Genomic DNA, 21,024 nt, shown 5'->3' on the forward strand with positions numbered 1-21,024 from the left:
CCGCTCCTCGAAGAGGTCCTGCCTCTGGCCACTGGGTCACACCGAAGGTCCCTGGGTAGGCTGTGACCTTGGCAAAGGCCTGCTGAGACGGGACTAAACCCCACCGCAGCTGACAGCGATGGGGGGCATCTGCAGCTCCACCACGTTGCATGCATGCAGTATCTGCCCCAGCCCTGTCCCATCCCTCCCGGCTGTGTGTTGGCATGCACCCTGCTGCCAGAAAACAGCTCCCACTACCTTCGTCCCGCTTGCGCTTGTTGCTCTCAGTGCCGGGGGAGGCGATTCCCAGGATCCCGCTGATGGAGTAGGATGAGCCGGCAGAGTCGGTGCTGACGGAGGACACCTGGGTCACAGACCCCGTGGAGGCTGCAAGGCAAGACCAGGTGGTCAGTGGGCAGGACAACATGAATGCCAGCCTCCCCAAAAGCCACCGGCCCCCACGGCATGACCAAGGTGGGCTGGGGCTCTGCCAGCCACCACAGCCCCTCCAGCTGGGGAAGGACCCCAGCCCAGCCCAGCCCAGCAGCATGCCGCAGCAGCCCTGGGCAGGGGCAGGAGTGGAGGCATGGTCACCCCTCGCCTCCGTCACGAGGGGCCAGGGCCATGCGCTGCAGGATGGAGGATGCTCTTTCTTTAGTGGTCGGTTGCCCGTCCTGAGTGAGGCACAGTGAGAAGGCGCATTGCTCAGGACAGCAGACTCCATCAGGCGACTTACCAGCCTGTGTCATCAGCAAGGTGGACAGAGCTGGCTGGAAGCACAGCCATGCAGAGAGAGGAGGCTCTACAAATGGGTTCCCCAGCGAGGGCGTGGGGCAGGCTGCCAGCCTCTCAGTGCAGGAACCTCATGGGAGCGGAGCAGCCTCCACTTGCTGCGCTTGGCTTGTTGCCTGCGTCCTGCTGGCCCAAGCCACCAGCCTTCAGCCAGTGAAGCCTCCCAGACAGCTGGGGTTGCCCAGGGTCCTCAGGGTGGCCAGCTGTGGGCCACATGGCTGAAAGGCCCTGAGGCTCCCCAAAATACAAACTAAATCCACTTTGCTTTAACAGAGGCCTTGGGAAAGGGTGCTGGCTGTGTCCAGCCAAGGGGGGGTCATTCATCACACCTGACACAAGCCTGGAGATGTCGGCCAGGGCTGCAGACACTGTGTCCGCGTGATGCGGTGGGAGTCTGAGGCTGTACGCAAGCAGGCAGAGGAGGCAATACCACTGTCACCTCCACCTGCTCACAGGCTGAGCCTGTGCTGGCACATCCCCGCATCCCAGAAAGCTCCGTGCAGCCCCTGAGCACAGGGGGTTCCTCTGCAGGACCACACTGAAGACCCCCAGGCACAGCCCACATGGAGCAAACCTGTGTTGGGAATCCTTGCTGCCCCTATCTACCCCAAGGCCTGAGAAACAAGAATTCTCTTCTCTGCTCTTGTTTTCCTCAAGGAGAGACAGCCCTTAAGCCACCATAGCAAACTGGGGGATGCTGTTCCTCCTCTGAGACTGTTTTGGCATCTCCTGGAGAGAAAGGCTCAGGACACGGGGCTGCAGCATGATTTCTTTGACAAGCCCGCAGAGTTCACACAGCTCTGCGCCCTCGCTCTGTCTCACGGTGCCAGCCCACCCTTGCCAAGGGAGGTCAGCAAGCATTTCCACATTTCACAGGTGAGAGCATGAAGGCAGAGAGGAACAGGGTGTCCCCCACCTCCTTTTGCCTATGGAGCAAGGGCTTAACTATGCTCTGGCGGCTTTCATGGAACAAGGACAAAAAGAAAGCAGCCCTGAGCCTTGACCCAGCCCCTCCATCCCTGCTGCAGCACGGCAGAGCGGCCACCCCAGAGAGACACACAGCCTCTTGAAGGGCTGAGGATGCCTCACCAGCCGGGACACCCCTCCCAGGGACCCCCTCCGCCAGCATCACTGGCCTCAGGGCGCAGCATCACTGGTCTGTGGCTGAATTAAAGTTTCGGAAAGTTTTGCTACCTCTTCACTCAAGACTGCAAGTGCACAAAGAATTATGGAAGGGATGGTTGATAGATGAAAAAAACACATTCAAAACTACTTACTGACTAATGATGCAGAAAATGTTATGAATAAGTATCCCTTTCTTGATTTATTACTTTAATTATCTGACATTCTATAGACCCCCATTAGTGGGGGTTTTTTGGTTTAGATTTCAATTTTCTGTCTCATGGTGAAAGCTATTTATCATAATAATCAGTAAAATTCAAAACCTTTTAGCACTATTTATAAAATTCATTTACTATGTTCAGCCCTTGGAGAATGACAAAGAAGGTGCATTAGCACGTGTGCTGAAGTGTTTTATGCAGAATTATCTGTCCATAAGAATGATTAAAAGTTCTTTAGAATATTTGTAATCCATTATGCTATTTTTTTTTATATTAAAAAGAAAAAAGTTTTCCTTACCTATGCTGTGACTGGAGGCTGGGACCTGCTGATTGGGTGGCTGCTGCACCTTCGTCCGTATGATCCTGTATGTAGTTGAAATGACTACTTAGCATTAAGCACGCAATTGCAGGGGGCATCAGACACTATTTTTCACTTCCGGACACCTACATCAGTACAAAAATGCCTTTCTGCATATTATCCCCTCATCATCCCCTGAAAGACCAAAGTTTGGCAGGTGGACCAGGACCATGTTTTTGCCTCCAGCCCCTGCCATTATGGACATTTGGGTGACTGACTCCTACACGCTCCTTGGGATGCTGCAGAGTTTGGTGCTTCGGTCCCTTTGAGGACTGAGTCCTCACCACCCAGGAAAGAGATATCTGTTGCTATTTGGGCACCTGTTGTGCCCAGCGCCCCCTCCTCAGGGAGCTGGACACTTCTGGGTCCTGACGTCCCAGCAGGCTGTGATCTGCACCCTTGGGTGCTGGGACACATTTGCAAGGTTGTCCCTAGACCACCCCAGGTACAGTACTCACACAGCTCAAGAACTTGGATAACTTGGAAAAGGACCTGCTTAGCCAAATTAATATTAAAACAAACATGTGTTGGATTAAATGCTAGTCTTAAAAGCTGAATAACTGCATTGTCATCACCGAGGACAGCCCCTGCTCTGATTTATAATGATGTCAATCACGAAGAATTCAGAGATGCAGAAAAACTAGAAGGCCTATGTTGTGTTGCAAGACAGAGGGCAGCTGCTAAGAAGGGCTGGGGAGGTGCTCTAGCAAGTGCTCACCTGCCAATGCACTGTGAAAAAAAAAAAAAAAAAACGGGGTTTAAAATGCCTCCAGAGATAACACAGTTCTGCCACCAACTGCAGCAGAATCGGAATGGGCTTGAAGGAGGCACGCTGCTCGCTTACTGCACATCTCCCTGCCTGACGCACTCTTAAACAGTGGTAATGCTGCGGTCAGCACTTCTCCTCTCTTTACCTAACAAACTCTTCTTCCATTTCTGCCTGCCGTGAATTTGGAAGAGGGGAGAGGAGGGGAGGCATGAGATGGAGCTGGCGTGGGGATGCATTCACAGGAACAAACAGCAGTTGCTTGCTTGAAAGCCACCCCGTGAGCCGGTACAGGAACCACAACCAGTGAAGCCTGGCCCCATCCCAGAAGAGGACAAGCTGCCATCCCCTTCCCCTCCCTTCCCTCTGCAGAGTCTGACTGAGGCTGGTGGGGGCTTGGTCTGTTAGTAAGCCAGCTTTCAGCTGCCAGCCCCACAGCGAAGCTGCTGGGTGTTAGACGTCTTTGGTGGATGGGTCCTCGGCAGCAAATTCCCTGGCCACCGACCAGAGGAGCCAGCCTGGCGCGGGCGTCAGAGGGAGCTGTACAAGCAGCTTCGGTGGGGGAGCACAGCCAAAGACCTGGCACGCTGCATGAGCAAGAGTGGAAATAACACCCTGCACAAGCCCGCCTCACCATCATGGCGAGGGAAGGGTGTCCAGGTCCTTCTGACACATAAACGTCTTCATCTCTGGAGGGTCGGAGGACTGGAGCACTTTGAAGCAGCTGGGCAGCTCTCAGCTTATTTGAGCAAAACTAATCACAATGATTAATTAAGCCTTAATCACACAGAGTTGCTCCTGCTGCGGAAGAGTGGCCTATTATTAATATTAATTAATGTTATTAATTAATAATAATAGTTATTATTCACTTCTATATGGGGGCAGCAGCTCAAATTCATCTGCTAAAAGGCACCCTCGGCAGCAGGGAGTGCCGAGTGCAGTCCATCCCAGCGACCCCGTCGTTCTCCAAGAGCAGCGACAGCTCCCCTGAAGGGAACAGCACGGCCCCCGGGGATTCCCTCTCTCCACCGGGGAGGCAGGGATGGGAGAGCAGCGCGCAGCTCCGTCCACCCTGTGCAGGAATGCCAACTGCTCAGCTTCACCCTCCCTGCAGCAGGATGGGAACCGCACTGAGCGATTTCGGATGCGTTCAGGTCTGCGGCGACAGGGCAGCACCTGATCTGCACCTCAGTGGTGAATAAGAGCATTGTGCCTTCAGAGCAGGGGGTCTGCATCTTTGGCATGTAACATCCCTACCATCCAAGCCTTGAAGTATACACTTAATTTTAAATATGAGGATAAATCCCACAGACTGCAGTGTGGAACTGGGAGGATTTAGCATTAAAGCCAACTGTTTTGATGCGAATTCCAGGTTTCTTGTTATGCTAGTTTGGTCTGGGTTTTCAGGATGTGCTCCCAGGCTGGCAAAAACAATTCTCTGGGTAAACATACTGACTCAAGAAGATTGCCTGCATTTTTAAAAAGGGATTTCACACCTTTAAGAAAAGGAAAAGATGTTAGCCACAGCCGCAAGCAGATGAGGAAGAATGAGATTTCCGGCCAAAAAACTTGGTGGCAGATGATGAAACAGGTTTCTGATGCAATGGTAGTGGGTGTGCGGACATTATCATTGTGGAAACACACAAGGATGCAGCAAGAGGTAGAATATTGAAACTGGCTCAAAACACGACTGGAAGCTACTTAGTCCCTCATTTTTCTAGAGCTATGACTGCCTTTTTGGTAGGTTTTTGGAGGATGCTTGAAGTCCCACTACACAAATACAGGGCTGCTCACAGCAGCAATGCTTCTCACATGGCAGGGCTTGAGCTGACTTTTATGAAAGCAGAGTGTGCCCTTAGTTACTTGAGGACAATCAGAGTGCGATTTTCCCTCATTTTTCCTGGTGTCTGTATTATTTCTCAAATCCTTTTTAAAAATGAAAATGCTATGTCTGTAGAGTTACTGAATGCTGCTCTGGAGTGTCAGCGTGTCTGGAGCTCCCAGGCAGCAGGAAAGGCTGCGCGTGAACTGACCCGTTTTTGCTCTTAAACACACAAACATATGACTCAATGTTCAGTTCGGCAAGGCAGACACACCACTCTCCGCTAACGCTGGGGAAGGCACTCCAGCTACTCAAGCGGCAACTCCATGAATGCAAATCAGGTTGGGATAGCCAATAAGAGAACATTGCATCAATTTATTTCACGTCCATGGACACAGATGGGACTTTATACCTAGCTGCATTCAGAGAATTTGCATGCAATCGCACAAGTGAAAACCATCTCACCAGCGCGGTGAGGTCGAAGCCCAGCACAGAGCATACTCCTGAGCGAAAATGAAAGTACTCTGCTTGCCAGAGGTGTGGGTGTGCATGAGGCTGCCCAAGCACTCCCCTTATTATCAGTCTGGCAGGGCTGGAGACATAACAGAGTATTTCACCAGGTTTTTTCAATACCAGCTTTATACATCCTTCGACTCGGAAGGAAGCAGGCAAGTACAGAAGGTGTAGCTGAGATGGCAGTAAGTTTAGTATAGCTCGAGACCCCTCTGCGAGTCCAGTCCAGCCTGGCAAGGTCAGGGCAAAACTCCCAAATATGGGACTAAGGCTCCCGATGAGATTCTCCTGCATTTTTACAAAAGCAATTCAAGGCCATTTAAGTGCGTCCATGTAACAAGCAGACGGCCGAGGCACTTGAAAGCTACCAACCAAATTGCCCCAGTGATATTCATGCTGACAGTAGCAGGCAGCAGCCACCACGGTTCTGGGCCCAACTTCAGCAAGAGTGAGCAGGCATCAGGACAACAGAAGCGGTACCTTAGACCTGTGCCTTGGGTCCCCTGTGCCTTGGGTCCCCTCCATCAGGCACCCAGGTCCCCCCTTTTCCCAGATGACTGCTGCCCCACTCAACAGCCATCTGAGCTTTCTGCCTGGAGGAAGCATGTGCCACTGAACCACCCCCCTGCAAAGCAGAACTGGGGCCTCATTTGGAGCAAACACGTAGGATTGTTACGAGCGAGGACTGCAACTCATGGATTGGGGAGAGGACAGGAAAGAAGCAAAGACCAGCAGCAGAAACTGTGCACTCCTTGGAAATGCCCATAATCTGTGATGCTTTGGACACCAAGGTGAGCCTACAGCTGCTCCCCAGCCCCAAATGCATCGTGGAAACACATGCAAGCTGCATTTCTTGCAAATAGCCCAAAACACCCAGTCCTACTAACAAATGAGGATTCAGTGACAGCACTTCTGAGAAGCATCCCTCCCCAGGACCAGACAGATCTTTACCTGTTAATTGAACTGACGCTGGGCACGGTGTCGTTGTCACACACTCGCTCAGCAAGGAGTCTATCCCTGATCTCCCAGGCAAACATGGTGGGATTTTGGCGTTTGTACTCCGCAATTTTTTCAACGACTTTGGGTGTGGCGACCTTTGGTTTTGATCCTCCAATCACTCCAGGCTTAATACTCCCAGTTTCGTAATACCTGGGACAACATCCAAAACAAAGCTTTAGTTATCACAAATAGACAGAAAACATGCTTTGAGATTTATAGAGAACATAATTTCAAGGTAGCCAAACCCCAGCAAATCCCGAGATACATCTTCACTTCCACATACACATTTTCTGCCTGTGTAGTGCTTTATCACCTAATAGATTAACTTATAGTAATTGGAATTAGGCCTCAGGATACAATATATATTTTTCTGTAATAGCAAGACAAAAGAAACAATGCAAGATTAAAGGGCATGCCGGGATCCAAAATTAACTGAAAATGTGTGTTATTAATCAGTGGTACTGGCAATAATAGAAACAAATCACACCAAAGACCACTTTTTGCAGTGGACTCTTCTGTAGTAAATTACTGTTTCTACAGAAATTCTCTGTTATTAATATCTACGGCTTGTTATCATTTCATAGTGAAATGAAGGCTAGGTATTGCATTTTATTTGCACCTCTGGAACAAATATGCCAGCATATCTTTTTCCCATTTTATGGTTTTAATGTGCATATTATGGTTTTAATAGTTAATATTTTTCAAAATGTATTCTTTTTAACATGTTTTTAGCAGTTTCAATCATGAATTTCAAGTAAAAGCGAGCTGCCCACACTCTGGAGGGGTCCAGCTGATGTCGGGGCTGGTTTCTGTGACCAGTCCTGTGACCCTTCCTCAGGTACAGGATCTCTACCCACACCAGCAGTTCTGCTGATGCCATGCCGGGAAGGGTGGAGGACTGAATCCCTAAACCAACAGAAATCTGCCAGATTTCTTCAGACGTAAATCACGCACGAGCAACTGCTTTTGGTAGCATTGCAACAATACATCGCAGCTGACATCCCCAGCCAAAGTCTCCCCTTTTAATAAACGAAGCCTTGAACACGCTGCTCAGAGCAGAAGTCATATCTTATCCATTGCGGGCTGGAACGGAGACCAAGAATGAGATTGCGCACCTCTTGTGCTGCACTGTCAGGGAGCACAATGCGCAAGGCACTCTCCCACCCATGCACTTCTTTGTATCTTGTGAATTTTCTAGTGACCACATGAAGAATAAACCCTGTGCCTGCCTGCAACAACTGCCCTGATCCAACACGTCCTTTCTGTACAGAGCAGATCTCGACTTCATGAGCCTTTTAACCAGACGTCCACTGAGCTGCACGCTCTGAGCAGCTTAAACACATCCACTCAGTGCTCTGTGCCCATATTTCTAATAGGGAGCTCAGAAAAGACTACCAAGTAAGAACGTAAGACTGCTTATTAATATATTTTCTCTGCAGCTACTTGACATACCCATTATATGAAAAAAAAATTAATTCCTCAATCTTTCCAGCGTAAGCAGGGCACAAACAGGCTCCGCAGCCAAAGTCTGTCTCACTGTAACATGCAACCACGTTCATCAAATTTCTGCCAGGCTACCGGTTTTCAATCTTTCTGGGAGAGCTTTGTGTGCAGGGCCTAAAATTCCTTTAAAGAGACTGACACCATGTTGTTTGTACATGTTTTCAGATATTCTGGATGCAGATGTGGACGCGGATCTACCAGCCTCCATAAGCCATTTAAGCAATATTAGTAATGGAAAGTGTCAAGTGTCAGAGATGGATTAACCCTCCTGGTGTCCCTAAATGCAGTCTAGTAGCAAGCTTTAGGGCAGAGCGGGGGAAAATTCAGCTCCTCCCATGCTTCCTGAGGACATGACAAAATGATGGCAAACTTGAACCACAAACCTACTTAGACCTTGCACCATGGCCTCAAAACCTTCGCTGCTGGCACCTCTCCTGTGAGGAGGGTGTAGAAGGAAGCCAGACAATACCATGAATGCTACCAAACAAAAAGTCATAGTTTCTTTAGTTCCAGTCAAAACCATGGATTTTTTCAAATATTCCTTAGTGTTTTTCTCCAACAGTGCCTCGCTGCACCGTGACATGGTGCCTGTCGACTACCCCATGACGCAGGGCAGCCCAGCTGAGCAGGGCATCAGCCAGCAGCTTGGGAAGCCACGGCTGTGCAGATGAGATGCTGTTTCCCACGGTGACTCTGCCACGGTATGTAAGCCGTGATGGCAAAGGCCCTTGCCGCCATGACTCTGAGGCAGCGGCAAACTCACCAGGGAACAAAGCCCTGGTGCCCTCTGGACAGCGAGACCTGCACTCCCAAATCCTCTAACCGTTGCCTACCCACCTGCCCTCACCACCTCGAGCCTGCAAAAGCATGCACACGTCAGTGAAAAGGCTTGCCTCGCATGGCAGAGTGCAGGATTGGGCCCAGACCCTTTTCCCTGGGCAGCCAGGAAAGCTCGCTGCGACAGGAGACAGCTCTCGCCCAGCGACGCCGCCGACACCACCCTCCTCTTCACCCTAGCAATGAACCTGGGTGCAGCAAAGAGCCTGCAGCACAGCATGGGCATCCTTGACTCCCATCTCCATTTTAAAGGCAAGGATGGCTGCAGTCGGCTTCATTTTATGCACATCAGGTCCCGGTCTTTTGCTCCCAGCAAGTTGCCAATGCAGGTGAAGAGTGGGCACCCCTGCGGTACCCTCAGCCGAGGGGTGAGAGTTTCACTTGCACTGCAACTGCTGCTTCCCTGGCTCTGGATGTTTTCTAAGTCTGTATCGAGGACTGAAAAATTCTGACCATAAAATTCCAAATGTAAGGATTTATCACAAGGATTCCTGTTTTTCACACACACGTGCACACATGTAAAAACACACACACACAGAGAGCTGCAATTACGGTGACATTTTACCCACTGTAATTATTAGTTATGAAAATAATGAGCTATGAAATTCCAATTTATTCTTGACAACTTTAATGACAAAGCTCTGGAGCCTTGCTCTTAGCTCTATAGTGCAAATATATCTAACAGTAAATCTCTTCAAACTACCAAGAGTAAAACCATCAGACATTTGCCTGGTAGGTAAATAAATCACCCCTTTCTTAGCTGTACATTGGTCCTGATGGGAATTGGTGGCAAGTCTACTGTAGCAGGGAGCATCACCAGCCAAACCGCGCCAGCCAGGCTGGGAGCAGGAGCCTGTGCTGACAGCGGATGCAAAGCAATAACCGAGTGAAACAGCCCGTGATGGGCAGGCAGGTCTCAGACAAAGCCCATGGAAAGTTTTCCTCTCTAAAATAATAAAGGCATTGATGACCTCAAACCCACATTGGGAGGAATGCATGTAGCTTGCAGGGGAATGCATCTTCCTGCAACGAAGGCATGAGAGAAGAAGCAGGAACGCTGAGCATAACCTGCACGCTGGCTCGTGCGGCTCTCTAAAAGCACGCCGTGCGGGGCTGTGGTCACTAACTCAGGCGAGTATAGGTGAGAGGGGACCATGGGGAAATTAATGCCAAGAGCTACAAAACCAGGGGCCTGTGACTTTGCCAAGTCAGCCTGACTGTGAACACTTCAGTGGCCACTGAGAGATCGTAAATGCTGCTAATCCAAGCAGATCCCCTGCATGATACTACCAAAAAGAATTGCCTTAACTGTCTTTGCGGTTATGCCCAGGAAAGCAAATTGGTTAAAAATTGAAAAAGAAAAAAATGATAAAAATAAAAATAGTAAGAGTAAAATTCTAAACAATGAGGTTAACTGTGAAAGTTTAGTAAATAGTTCAGGAATTAACTTTTACAGGTTATCAAGAAAAACGTATTCTTAGCAAAAAAAAATGTTTTCCTTAATGTAAGTTGCTTGAGTATCTCAGAATACCTGGATTCCAAAACCATTTTAATACTATAATTTGCGCAAAATATGTTCAGATTTGTTCACAAGATACAAAGAAGCAAGGAAAGTATTTTTGACCTGAATCTATGTCAAATCTTAGAACAAAATCAGGAAATTATATGAATTTGGAGTTTAATTTCCTGTTGCAACAGTGGTTCAAGCAGCTCCAGCCTGAAGAGAGGGCTACCCCAAAATAGCCAAAATTAAGATAGTTAATAGTAACTTACGGTATTCTGTGCTCTAATTAAGAACATAATCCAGCACAACAGTAGGAAAAGACATCAAACAGTGGGACGGATTGCAAAATACCCTTTGTGAGTGAATGCATGGCAACATTGATGTATGTATATCATACACAATTGTATTATCGCTAAAAGAGAGTCTTCTTCAGGAAGCAAAATGAGTAACTTGCACAACTTCTTTTTCCATTGTACTGAAGATGACTCACAGATTTCTCTGCTTGTTCAGAACAGACAGGTGCAGGATATATGCCATATATACAGCAAATACACCCCACATGGCATTTTGCACTTTGTGTTACAATTACCTATAAGAAACTATGAAAGGGGCAAACCAGAGAGAGGAATAGTGGCGCTTTTTTCCCACATCAGGCATATAAAAGCGTGAGTGCTCAGGAAGCCCCTCTCCTCACTGGACTGATTTCCTGAGGTTTCTACTATTCTCTATTTGTTTGCAGCCTTCAATTAAGGGACCAGCAGTGATACTTTTCTCGACGGACACAGAAGGATTCGTTGTACCCCCTTTACCTGCCAAGTATTTTGCTGACGCAGCCGTGGCTGACGCGGAGCTGCCGGGAGATATCACACGGCCGGACCCCTTGGTGGGCAAGCTCCACAATCCTTTGGCGAACGACATCTGGGAGGGGGCGGCCGTTCACAAAAACACCCCCCAGCTGATTCACGCCTCCATGTCCTGAAACACACAGGGGAGGGGGAGAAGGGCAGAAGAAGAAGAGCTGTGTGAGAGTTGCAGGATGTTTCTCCATGGCAGACCCCCAGCCCAGCGCTTCCCAGCACTGGGCATCATCTCCCCAGCATCGGTCCTGCCTCCAGCTGCTTTTCCCCAGCGCTCCGGGACCCACAGCACGGAGGCAGGTCACGGCCACGCTGCCTGTGCTGCCGCAATGCCACTCGCCGGAGGGGAGGACCCTCCTGCATGAAGGCAGATCGGGCCCCATGTTGGGGAATGGCCACGGGAAACCCACACAGCAATGCCCAGCTGTCCAGACACGGGCCACCCTCCTCCCGAAGCCGGCGGCCACTGTCGCCTGACTGCAAACTCCGGGGGCAGGCCTGGTGCTGCCCCGCAGAGAAGAGGCTGCTCGTGAGCCTCTGCCTAGGAAGCCAACTGAAAATAAGGCTGGGTGATAGCTCAGCCTACACGCTATTTGTGTCTAAGCACAGAAAGGGATACCTGAAATTAAATACGTGTTGTTTGGCTTTTTTTTTTTCCCAAATGCCTTGACTTAATCAAGAGCAAAAAAAACCCAGAGCATGCTTTCTGCTCTTATAATTTACAGCAGTCTTGGCAGATATTATGATCCCACAAATGAAACATGAACACTCAGGCAAGCCCTGTATATTATTCCTTTTCCAGCAGATTTGCACTGTTCACCTTTAGCAAGGTGAGCCATATATCTGGTGGGAAATGGGACCCACTTGGATGAATAGTAGTGAAACTGTATAAAATCCATGAACATGTAATAATCCCAGGTACCAAGCGAGGAAATATAATTAACCCTCATGTTGCTAATCATCCAAACTACTTAGATTTCAGAGCAGCGGAGAAACTGAAAACAAGCAATAGGGGCAGTACAGATGCCAATTTTGGAACAAAAATAATACAGGAAATCTCTCTATTTGCACAGGGCTTGAATGGTACTGAATAAGCTGACAAGCCAAATGCCTCAGTGTTTAAAAAAAAAAAAAAAATTATATAGAGCTATTTTTATTTAAATCCAGCCATTTCACCACTGATAAACTGCTGTCAAACTTTACAAACACCTTCTAAAACTGTCAGGACACATAATGAATCCACATGAAATACGTGATTGCTAAACCCAGCTAAAGCCTGTGGTGAGCAGACAAGTGTCTGCTCTGCCTTCATTGGTGCGAGAGGCAGACCTCTGCCAGCGGCCGAGCTGGCCTCCGGCTCTCCTGTCCCTCCTGCTGCCCCGGGGTGTGGGGAGCAGGCCCCAGGCGTTGGGGCTGCCTTCAGCTGCCCCTGCCCAGGGAGCTGCCGGCAGCGACAGGGACACGCTGGGCTGGGACGATGCTGCAGCCAGAGCAGGGACAACTCGATGGCTGAGGCGTACAAGGAGCAACCCCGCAACGCTGCGGCGAACGAGACCTCAGGCTTCTCACCTATTAACGGCTTTAATTGTACAAAATCACGCACGGTGCATTCAGTATGAACGTCAAGATCCTGTGGCAGTGGTTGGGGAAAAGAAGAAGGGAAGGGAAGGGAAGGGAAGGGAAGGGAAGGGAAGGGAAGGGAAGGGAAGGGAAGGGAAGGGAAGGGAAGGGAAGGGAAGGGAAGGGAAGGGAAGGGAAGGGAAGGGAAGGGAAGGGAAGGGAAGGGAAGGGAAGGGAAGGGAAGGGAAGGGAAGGGAAGGGAAGGGAAGGGAAGGGAAGGGAAGGGAAGGGAAGGGAAGGGAAGGGAAGAAGGGAGGAAGGGAGGAAGGAAAAAGAGAGAGAAAGAGAGAGGAAGAGAGAGAAAGAGAGAGAGAGAGAAAGAAAGAGAGAAAGAGAGAAAGAGAGAAAGAGAGAAAGAGAAAGAAAGAGAGAAAGAAAGAAAAGAGGGCAAGCAAGCATGAAGACATGCGTTTCCTTGGGGAGAGGGCTGATTCTCCCCCCGGAGCCAGTTCCCGGCCCCCGGGAGGCCGGCAGAACCCGGGCCTGCCCAGGCCGAGCGCATCCGACCCCGCAGCCGCCGGGCGAACAAAGGCTGGGGCCGCCGCCGACCCTCCCGCCGCGCCGGGGGACCCCTCCCCAAACCTGCCACCGCCTCGGGAAGCGGCACCGGCGCCGGGCCCGGCTCCCTGCCCGCCCGGGCTCGCTCTCCGCCGGCTGCCGCGCTGCCCGGACGGCTGCGGGCGGGCGCCGGGGGTCCCGTCGGGCCGGGGGGCTGCAGGAGGCGGGGGGGGGGGCGGACACACACGTGGGCTCTAGGCCCCGGCCCGGCGTGGGGCTGGGGGAGCGGGGCCGGTGCGCGGCTCCGCTCGCCGCTCCGTGCCCCCACCCCGCAGCCCCCGCAGGGAGCGGGGACGGGGCGAGGCTCGGGGCCGCCTTCGGGCGGGGGCAGCCCCGGTGAGGGAGCGGGTGTGGGGTCCGCGGGCCCTGCCCGAAGCCCCGGGGCAGCTGCGGGCGGGGAAGCTCGGGCGGGCGGAGGAGGAGCCGGGCCGAGCGGCGGCCGGTCCCGGGGAACCGCCCGCGGGGTCGGGGCCGCCCTGGCCGCCCCCCGCCCGCCTCGGCGCCCGCGGGGCGCGGGACGGCGGCGGCCCCGGGCTCTCCCCACGCGGGACGGGGACGCGCCAGAAGGGGCCGAGCTCCCTCTCGGGACCGGCCCGTCCCCGGCCGCGGTGTCCCGGGCTGCGCCGCCGGCCCCGCTCCCGCCGCCGGCGGCAACCTCCGCCGCTGCCCGGCCCCCCGGGCCCCCTCCGCCGTGTTCCGCCGGGGTCCCGTCCGCGCCCCGCCCCCCCCCCGGAGGGGGCAGCGGATCGGGAGATCGTTTGGCAGCGAACGGCCCCGGGGGCTCCCCCGCCGCGGCCGGGGGCCAGCGCGAAGGCACGGCGGTTTTGGTTTGGGGTTTTTTTTTCCCGTTCTGTTTTACCCCGAAATTCCTGCGGAAGGTATCGATTTTCCGCGGCTGCCAGTGCTGGAGGGCGCCGCTGAAACCCGCCGCGGCTTCTCCCGCCTGGGGTGTCCGGCCCCCGCGGGAATCCCGTCCTCCGTGGGCTGCGGGTCCGGCAGCGCCGCGTCCCGCTCGCCCCCCGCGGCCGGGCGGGAAGGGTCGCTCCGGCGGCGGGGGCTCGGCCTGGTCCCCGGCGTCCCGCACCGCGGGCTTTCCGCCCGTAAAGTTCTCCTTTTGCAAATGCGGTTTGGTTCAGTGACGGGAGAGAAAGAAACGCGGGTTTGGAACGCCGTGCTGTCGCGGGAGGGAAAGTCCGTTTTCACGGGCGCGCAGAAGCGCGTTAGCGGCTGCCATCCCTGCTCCGGACACCCTCCGAAACCGTGGGACGGACAGAGGGATATAGGGCAGCGGGCAGGCACGCAGCCAGCGAGGGGGAGACGGAGGAAGGGAGATTTCCAGCCCCCGCGCTGGACGGTTTATTTTGCAAACAAATTTCTTTTAGCGAAAAGGGCTGCGGTGCCCCAGGAAATGAGATTAGTTCTACCTTAAATTTCCTCGCAATCTCTCGCCGTAATGCAGCGTTTAACTCACCGTGAGAGGAGATGTCATTTCACATAACGCTGTGCTAATGGATAAGTCTTCCCCGACCTCTCAAGCACAACAAATCTCGGGCAAGCCCACCGCGCACGACCTGTTAACTTAACCAGCTCTGCTGCCCGCTCGTCCGCCGCCGCGCCGCCCGACGCGGAGCTCGCCAAGGAATCGTTATGCCTTTCTTTGGATGGTGAAAAAGGAAAAACAAAAACAACAACAAAAAAATCTTCCCTCCAGCCCCGCCCCGTGCCCTTCGTATTTGTTTGCCTTTTTGTTGTTGTTGTTGTTACTGTTTTTAATTAGCGAACATCAAAATGTGGAAATAGAGCGAGAAAATCGTACGGCAAACTTTTCCGTTCGTCGGAAATACCGGGCGGCTTTCTTCACAGAGATTTGGTTTCGGGGGGAAAATATATATACAGACGCAAATATCTACATAAGCGTGCGTCCATATACACAGATAGACACACACAAATCGTTAGGTGTGTGCGCGTATCTAGGTGTATGCAGAAATACGTATTTGCATTGGCTCTTCCTCCACGGGAAAATAAACCTCGGACAAGCCCGCTGCCCGCAGCATCCCGCCGCCGTCCGTCCACCGGTGAAGCCATCCCCGCGACGCGGCCGCCCTTCCCGAAGGGGCACGGTGGACCCGGGGGCCGGAGGGGGCCGCGGCAGAGCAGTTCCGCGCTCCGGGGCCGGCGGCAGCCCGGCCCGTCGTTTGCCCGGACTCCCCCCTCCGCAGCCCCGGGGCGAGCGGGGAGAGCCGGCCCGGCGGCCCCGTCCGCGATCGCGCAGGGCCCGTCGCGGCCGTGTCAGAGAAGTTGAACTAGCAGCCTACTTACTATGCATTGCTGCAAACGGGTCGTGCTTACAGTGTATTTCCATCGGAGCGGTCCGGGCCGGGGCGGCCTCGCCGAGCAGATCTCGATTCGCCGGCGGTGCTCGGGTTTGGGGCTGGGGGAGGGGGCCCGAGGGAGCAGCCGGAGACCGACCAAAAAAAAAAAAAAAACCCCAAACCAAAAACCAAACCAAACCAAAAAAACCCCACACGCAAAAAAAAAACAAAAAAAAACCCGAAGAGTCCCGCCCCGAGCGGGTGGCGGTATCCGACAGCGCCGGCCGAGCGCGGCTCCCCGCGCCGCTCGCAGCCTCCGGTGACTCCGTCGGGGGGGCGAGGAGCGGCCGCCCCGCGCTGCGCCCCTGCCCCCCGGACGCTCCCGGGCGGCCGCCGAGCCGCGGCACAGACCGGCCGGCTCCGAGGCGGCGGAGGGGGCGGGCGTCTCGGTCCGGCGGCCCGGCGGCTGCCTCCCCGACGGCTCTTTGTGCTGGCGGCGCCGGCGGCTGCGCGGCGGCGGGCGGGGGCGGGCGCCCCGTCCGCGGGGCTCGGTGCCGGGGCGGCGGCGCGCTCCGCCTGTGCCGCCCCCCCGCCGCGCCGCTCGCAGCAACTCGCCGAGGCCGGGCGGGGCGGCGGGGTGGGCGAGGGGAGCGGCGGGGGAGGCTTGTGCGAGAGGGCGGGGAAGCGGGGCGGGGGCCGGGCTCGCCTCGGGCCCCGCGGGACCGGGCCGCCCCGTCAGCGACCGCCGTCCGAGCTGGGGCGCCGGCGCGGCGCGCCCATCGCCGCCGCCCGCCGGGCCGCGGGGCCGCCCGCCGCCGCCGCCGCCGCCCCCCTTCCCCGCCCGCCGTGCGGCTGCCGGGGCGGCGCGGCGCCTGCCTGGCTCGGGCCGTGCGGCCGGAGCGCTGCCGGCCCGCGGCGGGCGGCGGGGGGTTGTGGCGGGCGGAGGGGGCGGGGGCAGAGGCGGGACGCGCGGGGGCGTGCGGGGCGGGGCCGGGCGGGGCGGGGGCTGCGGTGGGGCCGGCGGGGCGGCGGGCGCGGACTGCGCCCGCCGCCCCGCCGGCCCCGCCGCAGCCCCGGGGCCGAGCTGCGCGGCCCAGCGCACCCGCGGAGGAGGCGCTTCAGCACCGTGGACAGCGGCGGGCCGGCGGCGGGCGGGGCCCGGCCCGTCACTCAGCGCCCCGGCCAATGGCAAAAGTTAACTTGCCGGCTCCCGGCATTGGCCGCCGGACGACAACGACGACGATTGGCGGGCGGCGGGCCAATGGGGGCGGGGGGCGGGGCGAGGCGCAGGCACGGGAGACCGCGGCCCGGGGCGGGGAGGGGGGGGGGGGGGGGGCACGGAACCCGCGGAACGGGGCCGGGGGCGTGGGACCCCCGACGGGCGGCCGGAGCATCCCAAGGCCGCGGGACCCTCGGCGGGTGGACGCCGCGTCCTGGGGCCATGGGTCACCCGGCGGCCCGACGGAGCCTCCCGCGGCCGTGGGACCGTCCACGGGCGGACGCGGTGTCCTGGGAGCGTGGGACCCCCGACGGGCGGCCGGAGCCTGACGAGGCCGCGGGACCCTCCACGGGTAGACATCGGATCCCGGGGCCGTGGGCCGCGGGTGGACGTCTCGTCCTGGGGCCGCGGGACCTTCCACGGGTGGACGCCGCGTCGCGGGGCCATGGCACCCCCGACGGGCGTCCGGAGCATCCCGAGGCCGCAGGACCCTCGGCGGGTGGACGCCGCGTCCCGAGGCCGCGGGACCCTCCACAGGTGGACGCCGCGTCCCGCGGCCGCGGGTCCACAGCCGCCACCGGCCCCGGGAGCCCGTGCAGTGGGTCAGGGCCCCGGGGAGGATCGCGCTGGCGGGCGGGGGCCGCCGCGTCCCGGCCCGGCGGCTCCCCACTCCGGCCGCCGAGACACGGGTCCCACCCCCGGGGCTCCAGGCCGGGCAAGACAGCCCGCGTGGTCCTCTCGCACCGCAGCCGTCCGCCACGGGTGAGCGTGGGGCCGCGGCAGAGCCCGGCCGAGCCAAATCCTCCGCCCGCCGCCCCGCGGCCCCGCTGCCCGGCCCGCCGCCGCCCGGGGGATGGGGACGCGGAGGGAGCTTTGCCCGCCGCCCACGGGCGGGAGCCCCACGCCCCGCTGCGCCCGCGGCCCGCGCCCTCGGGGCCTCGGCGGCGGCCGGGCCGGGCCGCTCCCCCGGCGGCGGGGTCTCGGCGGGCGGCGCGGGGCGAGTTTTCGTTGAAGGCGAAACTTCCGCGGCAGCCCGGGGCCTGGACGGGGGGTCCGGCCGGGGCGGGGTCGCAGCGGGCAGGGGGGGACGGCGAGGGCCGTTTCCCGCGCAGCCACGCAGCCGAGCCCGGGGGCTGTCGGGCCGCTCGCCCCCCTCCGACGTTCGGCACCTCGGCCCCGGGGGAGACGCCGGTGCGGGGGGGGGGGCGGGGGGGCGGCGGTCTGCGCAGCCGGGGGAGCGCGGGCGCGGGCGGACAGGGTCGGCACCCTCCCTGCCTGGCCTTCATCCCGGCCTTCATCATCCCGGCCTTCATCATCCCGGCCTTCATCATCATCCCGGCCTTCATCATCATCCCGGCATTCATCCCCCGCTCCTCCTCCTCCCCCGCGGGGCACTGCGGGTGAAGCCCCCCCCGGCCTGACACCCCGCAGGGATGCGGCGGCACCCGCGCTGCCCGCGCTGCCCGCCCGCGGCCCGGGCAGAGCTGCCGGTGCTGCCGGTGCTGCCGGTGCTGCCGGTGCTGCCGGTGCTGCCGAGCCCGCCGCCCCCGGCCGCCCCCGCCGCGCGGGGCGTGCGGCGCGCCGCCATGAAATGCTTTATCGATTAAACGATTATTCAGGCGATTTAACTAATAAAAGGCCCCATCGATCGCTTCGGAATTGCATTCCGCCACCGAACCGCGAGGCCGCCTCCTCGCCCACCCCCGCACCCGCCGCCGGCCCCACGGCCACGCCGCCGCCGCGCTCCCCGCGGGGACGCCAGGACGAGGCCCGCCGCGGCCTCTCGCCGGTCCCCGGTCCCGCTCCCCTCGCCCGCCCGCCCCGAGCCGCTGGGCCGGGGACACCCGGGCGGCCCCGGCGCCGGCGCCGGGTCCCCTCCGCGGGACACGGGGGTGTCGGCAGCCCCCACGCCGTCCCGACGGCGCCACGGGGAGCCGGCCCCGCCGCCCGCCCCGGCTCCGGCCCCGGTCCGGCCCCGCCGCACCGACTCTGCCCCGCACCCCGGCCCACGCGTGACGGCGGGCCGCAGCGGCGGGTCTCGGCGTCCCCCGTGGCTGCGGAGCCGCCGGGCTCCCCGCGGCGCCCACCCTGAGTCCCACCTGTGCGGCCGGCCCGGGGGGTCGCGTAGGTTTTCTCCAACTCCATCCCGGCTGTTCAGGACTTGGGGAAACGGACAGAGAGAAAAGTTTCCACGTCGCGTTGTTAGCGCCTTCCTTTCCCTTCTTTTTTTCCTCTTTTCTTTTCTTTTCTTTTCTTTTCTTTTCTTTTCTTTTCTTTTCTTTTCTTTTCTTTTCTTTTCTTTTCTTTTCTTTTCTTTTCTTTTCTTTTTTCTTTTCTTCTTTTCTTTTCTTTTTTCTCGTCTCTTCTTTTTTCTTCTTTTCCTTTTTTTTCTTCTTTATTTTCTCTTTTTTCTTCCTTCTTTATTTTCCCTTTCTTTTCCTTTCCTTTTTTTTTTTTTTTTTTTTTTTTTGAGGGGCTCTCGCAGGTTGGAATAATTCAACTCTTCCGCTCCCCGCCGAGCTTTTGCAGCTGATCACTGAGCTGAAACTAAACGTTTTAGGTGGAAAAAAGCCTCTGAAGGAACCGTGAAATGATTAAGAAACTAAAGAGCTCCTCGCCATGTGAGATCATGTCCTGTTCTCTAAAACATCACAAGATGTCCCCAGACGCAGCCAAAATCCAAGAAAACTCTGACATCTGTTGTAGCAGGAATCAAACTTTGCTCGCAACCAGCCGCCCCCCGAGCGCTCCACCGGCTGCTGCGGAGCGGCGGCACCGGCACCGGCGACGGCAGCGGCACCGGCAGCGGCACCGGCAGCGGCACCTGCCCGCTCTGCCTCCGCCAGCCCCAGCACGTCACCAACTTTTCAGCAGAACCGACTTCCCCTTCCCGGGCCGGGGGGTGACGCCGCAGCCCCGGGGCCGCGCTCCCCGCCGGGCCAGGCCGCCGCGGGGGCGGGACGGGGACTTGCCTGCCGGTGCCTGGGGGGCTGCGGAGGGACCCCCGGCGTCCCGCATCACCCCCTGCCCTGCCCTTCGCCCCTCGCTTGGGGACAGCCCTCCGGCCGGAGCGGAGCCCAGGGGGCCGGGGCCGAGCGGCCCGATGGAGATGCTGGGGGGCTGGGCTGGGCTCCCCCGGCCCGGGGGGGGGGGGGGTCTGCCGGGGCTGCCCCCCGCACCTCCCGTTTGCACGGCGGCCTCCCGCCGGTACCGAGCTGCGGCTGCAGGCCTTGGCGGCGCGGGTGAGGGCGGGGAGAGGGGAGGGGGCGAATTCACGAGGACTTGATCGCTCCCAGATTTATTTTTCGGCAAAGGCGACTCGAGAAAAAAAAAAACTAACGGCTCTCCCCTTCCCAAAGGACAAAACAAACATCAGCCCCGGGGCGTCCCCCGTGAAACCGGGCCCGGGCAGAGGTCCTGCCTGCAGCGCCCTGCCTGCGCCGCGCCCCTCGCCCACCGGCGCCTGCAGCGATGCACCCCCTCCCACCCACGCACACCCACCGCCCGCGGCCTCCCACGCCGCTGCCCGGTCCCCTCTCCCACGGAACCCGCCCAGACGTGAAACCAGTCCGCTGCCGGGGAGCGTGGCTGAGTTCTGCTCCGCTCCCCGGGCTGCCCCCGCCGGGACCGCCGCCCCACGGCCTCCTCCACGCGTGGGCAGCCGCGGCCCCGTGCCGAGCGGCGGCGGGCGGGGGAGAGGAGCTGGGGGCTGCAGGGAGGGGACCACCGCTGCCTGCAGGCAGAGCGGGCAGGGCTGCCCGGAGGAATGGGCCGCTCGCTGGGCTGGGCCGGGCCGCACCGCCGGCAAGGAGGGACGTGCCCGGATTTGGGGACGGGACGTCGGTAACGGGGCTCCCGGCCGCCTCTCCCGGCGCAGCCCCGCTCCCCCCCCCGCAACCCCGTGTCCCTCGGGAGCTGATATGGACGCGGCTCTGTTTCTAAACCCTGCCTTTTCCCTCCCGCCCACCCCTCCGCTTCGCACGCCGTCGCATCCGAGGGCCGGCGGCCCGGCTGCCCCGTACGGCTCTGCAGCTGGGCCGGGGCC

General features: G+C 57.9%; 1 protein-coding gene across 7 annotated transcripts in view; it reads right to left on the reverse strand.

Moving 5' to 3' along the window:
• PAX5 (paired box 5) overlaps nucleotides 1-19,124 on the reverse strand; it is a 139,986-nt gene extending 120,862 nt beyond the window's left edge. For 3 of the 7 annotated variants that reach the window (XM_075726223.1, XM_075726221.1, XM_075726220.1), the window contains exons 1-5: nucleotides 19,079-19,124; nucleotides 11,223-11,388; nucleotides 6,522-6,719; nucleotides 2,410-2,474; nucleotides 238-366 (exon numbers count right to left, since the gene is read on the reverse strand). In XM_075726223.1, the coding sequence (XP_075582338.1) occupies nucleotides 238-366; nucleotides 2,410-2,474; nucleotides 6,522-6,719; nucleotides 11,223-11,388; nucleotides 19,079-19,124 (604 nt within the window). Of the gene's footprint in view, nucleotides 1-237; nucleotides 367-2,409; nucleotides 2,475-6,521; nucleotides 6,720-11,222; nucleotides 11,389-15,767; nucleotides 15,811-19,078 lie in introns of those variants that run through there. The other 4 variants (XM_075726224.1, XM_075726222.1, XM_075726226.1 and 1 more) reach the window with 3 other exon arrangements.
• Nucleotides 19,125-21,024: the final 1,900 nt, after the last annotated feature.

The sequence above is a fragment of the Pelecanus crispus genome, chromosome Z (assembly GCF_030463565.1).
Source record: "Pelecanus crispus isolate bPelCri1 chromosome Z, bPelCri1.pri, whole genome shotgun sequence".
NCBI lineage: Eukaryota > Metazoa > Chordata > Aves > Pelecaniformes > Pelecanidae > Pelecanus > Pelecanus crispus.